The sequence below is a fragment of the Nansenia antarctica genome (assembly GCF_963989245.1).
Source record: "Nansenia antarctica genome assembly, chromosome: 3".
NCBI lineage: Eukaryota > Metazoa > Chordata > Actinopteri > Argentiniformes > Microstomatidae > Nansenia > Nansenia antarctica.
The window spans coordinates 991,327-996,641 of NC_137688.1; the positions used below are offsets into that span (position 1 = coordinate 991,327).

Genomic DNA, 5,315 nt, shown 5'->3' on the forward strand with positions numbered 1-5,315 from the left:
AAATATCTGTCTAATCAATAACATAAACATACTTAAATATCTGTCTAATCAATAACATAAACATACTTAAATATCTGTCTAATCAATAACATAAACATATATATGTTAAATATCTGTCTAATCAATAACATAAACATATATATGTTAAATATCTGTCTAATCAATAACATAAACATATATATGTTTAATATCTGTCTAATCAATAACATAAACATATATATGTTAAATATCTGTCTAATCAATAACATAAACATACTTAAATATCTGTCTAATCAATAACATAAACATACTTAAATATCTGTCTAATCAATAACATAAACATATATATGTTAAATATCTGTCTAATCAATAACATAAACATATATATGTTAAATATCTGTCTAATCAATAACATAAACATATATATGTTAAATATCTGTCTAATCAATAACATAAACATATATATGTTAAATATCTGTCTAATCAATAACATAAACATATATATGTTTAATATCTGTCTAATCAATAACATAAACATATATATGTTAAATATCTGTCTAATCAATAACATAAACATATATATGTTAAATATCTGTCTAATCAATAACATAAACATATATATGTTTAATATCTGTCTAATCAATAACATAAACATATATATGTTTAATATCTGTCTAATCAATAACATAAACATACTTAAATATCTGTCTAATCAATAACATAAACATATATATGTTAAATATCTGTCTAATCAATAACATAAACATATATATGTTAAATATCTGTCTAATCAATAACATAAACATATATATGTTATATATCTGTCTAATCAATAACATAAACATATATATGTTAAATATCTGTCTAATCAATATCATAAACATATATATGTTAAATATCTGTCTAATCAATAACATAAACATATATATGTTTAATATCTGTCTAATCAATAACATAAACATATATATGTTTAATATCTGTCTAATCAATAACATAAACATATATATGTTAAATATCTGTCTAATCAATAACATAAACATATATATGTTTAATATCTGTCTAATCAATAACATAAACATATATATGTTTAATATCTGTCTAATCAATAACATAAACATATATATGTTTAATATCTGTCTAATCAATAACATAAACATATATATGTTTAATATCTGTCTAATCAATAACATAAACATATATATGTTAAATATCTGTCTAATCAATAACATAAACATATATATGTTTAATATCTGTCTAATCAATAACATAAACATATATATGTTAAATATCTGTCTAATCAATAACATAAACATATATATGTTAAATATCTGTCCAAGCCGCTGTTGTTGTTGTTCTGCTTCTCTAAAAACTCAAATTGAGTTTGAGAAAGGCGCTTTTTAAATCAAATCTATTATTATAATTTTATAATATCGACTAATTATTATTATTCTATCTACAGTGTTTTTTGCGGGAGCGGGAGAAGGGAAAGCAAGCAGAGCGCACTGAGCGATGATTTGCGCAAGACCTGTATTAGGATGCGTTCGTAAATTCGCTCTGTACAGCACTCATCATGGAATGCCTCTTGTCCAATCAAATTACTTGGTTTCTTTATGACGTTGAACCCAGTGTGCACTCCGGCGCTCTCAGAGCGAATTCACCAACGCAGCTATAGCTTTCGGACTGTTGCTAGGGCAACAGTAACACTAACACTAACCCAGACAGCACCGTGTGGACCAGTTCTGTTATTTGATGAAACTCCGTTGTGTGAAGAAAACAAACAAACAAGCAGATGTTATATACTAGTATTAGGACTAATAATATATTTAGCAAAAGTGGCTTTAGATTGTTGATGAATCTGTAAGTATGAGTCAACGACAGGTGTTGCAAGGTAAGATCAGGCTAAGTCGCCTGTCCACATTCTCATGACTGTTTTGGTTGTTTGTGTTTGAAATGGAAAGTTAGATAAGAGCCATGTCTGTCTTAACTTTAGTTACCTGCAGCTTTAATCATTAACATAACACGCAATACAATACAATAACTCATATACAATGGATATATACATCACTCATATACATCATAGAGATATAAAAAAACATTTAATCTTTGCAGTTGAAATAAATATGAATAAATCATCATCCATTGATTATGACTTTTCTTTTGCAGTTTTTGAGCAGTACCAGAAAGCAAGGACACAATTTGTGCAGACAATTGCTGAAGTTGCAACAAGACCGCAAAACATAGAAACGTTACAAAATGCAGGTACGTTGGCAGGAAGCTTCCTCTTTAAGTGGAACATCTTGTGATGCAACTTTCCTTATGTGTTCCTTTGCCCCATACTCTTGTTCATTTCCCATGATGGAAACTAGGCTACTCACTGACTGCTGTGTCAATGTTCTGCTATCATTTTATCTCTCTCTCTCCCACCCTCCCGCTCTCTCCCTCACTCCCTCCCCCCCTCTCTCTCTCCCTCCCCTCCCTCCCTCTCTCTCTCTCCCTCCCTCCCTCTATCTCTCTCTCCCTCCCTCTTTCCCTCTCCCTCCCCCTCTCCCTCTCTCTCTCTCCCCCCCTCTCTCTCCCTTTCTCTCTCCCTCACTCTCCCTCCCTCCCTCCCTCTCTCTCCCTCACTCCCTCCCCTCGTCTCTCTAGGTGTGATGTCTCTTCTGAGACCTCTGTTGTTAGATGTGGTTCCTACCATCCGGCAGACAGCAGCTCTGGCTCTGGGTCGCCTGGCCAACTACAATGATGACCTGGCGGAGGCCGTCGTCCAGGGAGACATCCTGCCTCTGCTGGTCTACTCCCTGGCCCAGGAGAACGTGAGTAACTTCTCTTTCATTCGGTTGTGTCTTTTATTTTATTAATTACAAATGTGTTCTTCTCCAGCCACCGTGTCTGGGCCCTGTTCTGTGTTACGTCAAGCTGTGTGTGTGTGTGTGTGTGTGTGTGTGTGTGTGTGTGTGTGTGTGTGTCTAGCGGTTCTATAAGAAGGCAGCAGCGTTCGTGCTGCGCGCGGTGGCCAAGCACTCCCCTGCCCTGGCCCAGGCCGTGGTGGACAGCGGGGCGCTGGACGCCCTGGTCGTCTGCCTGAGGGACTTTGACCCCGGGGTGAAGGAGGGCGCGGCCTGGGCCCTGGGGTACATCGCCCGCCACAACGCGTGTAAGGACACACACACACACGCCCGCACGCGCGCCCGAACACACACGTGCGCCCGCACATACGCACGCACACACACCACACACACGCACACCAAACACACACACACACACACACACAAACCCACAATTAACGTAAGGGACACACTGACGAACATACACTTTATGTACAGTAACATCTCTGTACATACGGTAAGGACACACACACACACACTCTCTCTCTCTCTCTCTCTAACCCTGGTGTGTGTGTGTGTGTGTGTGTGTGTGTGTGTGTGAGTGTGTGTGTGTGTGTGTGTGTGTGTGTGTGTGTGTGTGTGTGCGTGTGTGTGTGTGTGTGTGTGTGTGTGTGTAGCCCTGGCCCAGGCGGTGGTGGATGCGGGGGCTGTTCCCCTCCTGGTCCTGTGCATCCAGGAGCCCGAGGTGGCCCTGAAGCGCATCGCTGCCTCGGCCCTCAGCGACCTGGCCAAGCACTCCCCCGAGCTGGCCCAGACCGTTGTGGACACGGGCGCCATCGCCCACCTGGCCCAGATGGTCCTGAACCCCGACACCAAGCTCAAGGTGAGGGGGAGAGTGAGGGGGAGGGGGAGGGGGCGGGGGAGGATGAAGGTGAGGGTTAGGGTGAGGGGGGGGTGAGGGTGAGGGTGAAGGTGAGGGTGAGGGTGAGGGGGAGGGTTAGGGTTTGGGTTAGGGTTAGGGTGAGAGGTTAGGGTGTTAGGGTTAGGGTGAGGGGGAGGGGGAGGGTGAAGGTGAGGATGAAGGTGAGGGTGAGAGGTTAGGGCAGGGGTCCCCAAACTTTTTTCTGTGAGGGCCACATCATTTTTCCTTTCTGTGATGGGGGGCCTGGGTCGGTCTCTAACATAAAATAATATGGAACGGAGTGAAATGGAGGCGGTTGCGCAAAGCAATTGCGCGCAGGAGAGCACTGGTGGATGCAAACAAAGTCTAAACAGTTGAATTTGGATGGAATTTATACCTATAGTGATATGTCAATGAAATATAATCAGTTTTACAGTCTGATACATGAGGGAGGACCCTCATCATACACGGGGGGACCCATGAAGCAGGGCTGTCTGGGGGTCCTTAAACGAGCATCAAACACTTAATTTCTACCATTCTGGTGAATTGATATGCACCAATTTGTGACCTTTCTGCATCAATTTATGGTGGAAATGTCATTATTTATGCAAAGGAAAACACAATATTCAGGCACCAGATGATCAAAATATAATGTAATATAATGCAATATAAGGCTCTCAGGCATTCTGTACTTTCAAATATGTATTCTCTTTGAGCAGTCAACATCAACTATCAGCTATTTCACTAGCAAAAACTAAAGATAACTTATTTGCGAAACAGCGCCCCCGCCACCACGTCGGCGCAGTGCCGCTATTGCAGTCAGAAATGACAGAAATCCACCGAGTGCAACGCCTGTAGAAAATTGACGTTGTTCAAAGGGCCGGTCCAAGTGTGGGGGTGGGCCGTGTCCGGCCCGCGGGCCGGAGTTTGGGGACCCCTGGGTTAGGGTAAGAGGTTAGGGTGTTAGGGTTAGGGTGAGGGTGAGGGGGAGGGTGAAGGTGAGGGCAGGGCTGGACTGGGACAAAAATTAGGCCCTGGCATTTTTGGCCCAGACAGGCCCACCCCAATCGGTCGGACCACACCCACCAGCACAAAAATACTTGCCTTATATACTCATCTTATATACTGTGCTGTACAGTCATATGACAAACTGTAGTATTCCCCCAAACCACTACAAAGACGACTACATACAGTAAGCAATGGTACCAGTGCAAGTAGACCAGTGTACTCAGTGATCAGATTCCAGAGCGAATTTACGAACGCAGCCTTGTTGTTCTAGATTTTTTTTCCCATTATCAACCTATCATTGCGCTTTAGAGTAAAACAAAGCACGCAACTGTCGCGTCTATCTTTTCATGGCAACTCTACATTGTGATTTAAAAGGGATATTAACTAATATTAAGTAATATTATTACTTGGTTACATTTTGCAATTGATCCGCGGTACACATGCGTGCCGAACCGTGGGGGGCGATCCGTTACACCCCTACACAGCTACCTATATTTTCCTTACCGGGTCAACGGTTACAGGCTGACTCGGCCCCGCTTCTTCTGTATCCTCTCTATCCTCTGTATCTGTACCCTGCTCCCGCTCCTCCCTGCCAGCCTCCT

General features: G+C 41.6%; 1 protein-coding gene across 1 annotated transcript in view; it reads left to right on the forward strand.

The window, feature by feature from the left end:
- Nucleotides 1-1,842: 1,842 nt before the first annotated feature.
- LOC308153479 (sperm-associated antigen 6) overlaps nucleotides 1,843-5,315 on the forward strand; it is a gene marked incomplete at both ends in the record, with an annotated part of 9,567 nt that continues 6,094 nt past the window's right edge. The window contains 5 exons of the mRNA XM_080526637.1: nucleotides 1,843-1,867; nucleotides 2,143-2,238; nucleotides 2,626-2,792; nucleotides 2,950-3,133; nucleotides 3,482-3,687. Of these exons, the coding sequence (XP_080382763.1) occupies nucleotides 1,843-1,867; nucleotides 2,143-2,238; nucleotides 2,626-2,792; nucleotides 2,950-3,133; nucleotides 3,482-3,687 (678 nt within the window). The remainder of the gene's footprint in view (nucleotides 1,868-2,142; nucleotides 2,239-2,625; nucleotides 2,793-2,949; nucleotides 3,134-3,481; nucleotides 3,688-5,315) is intronic.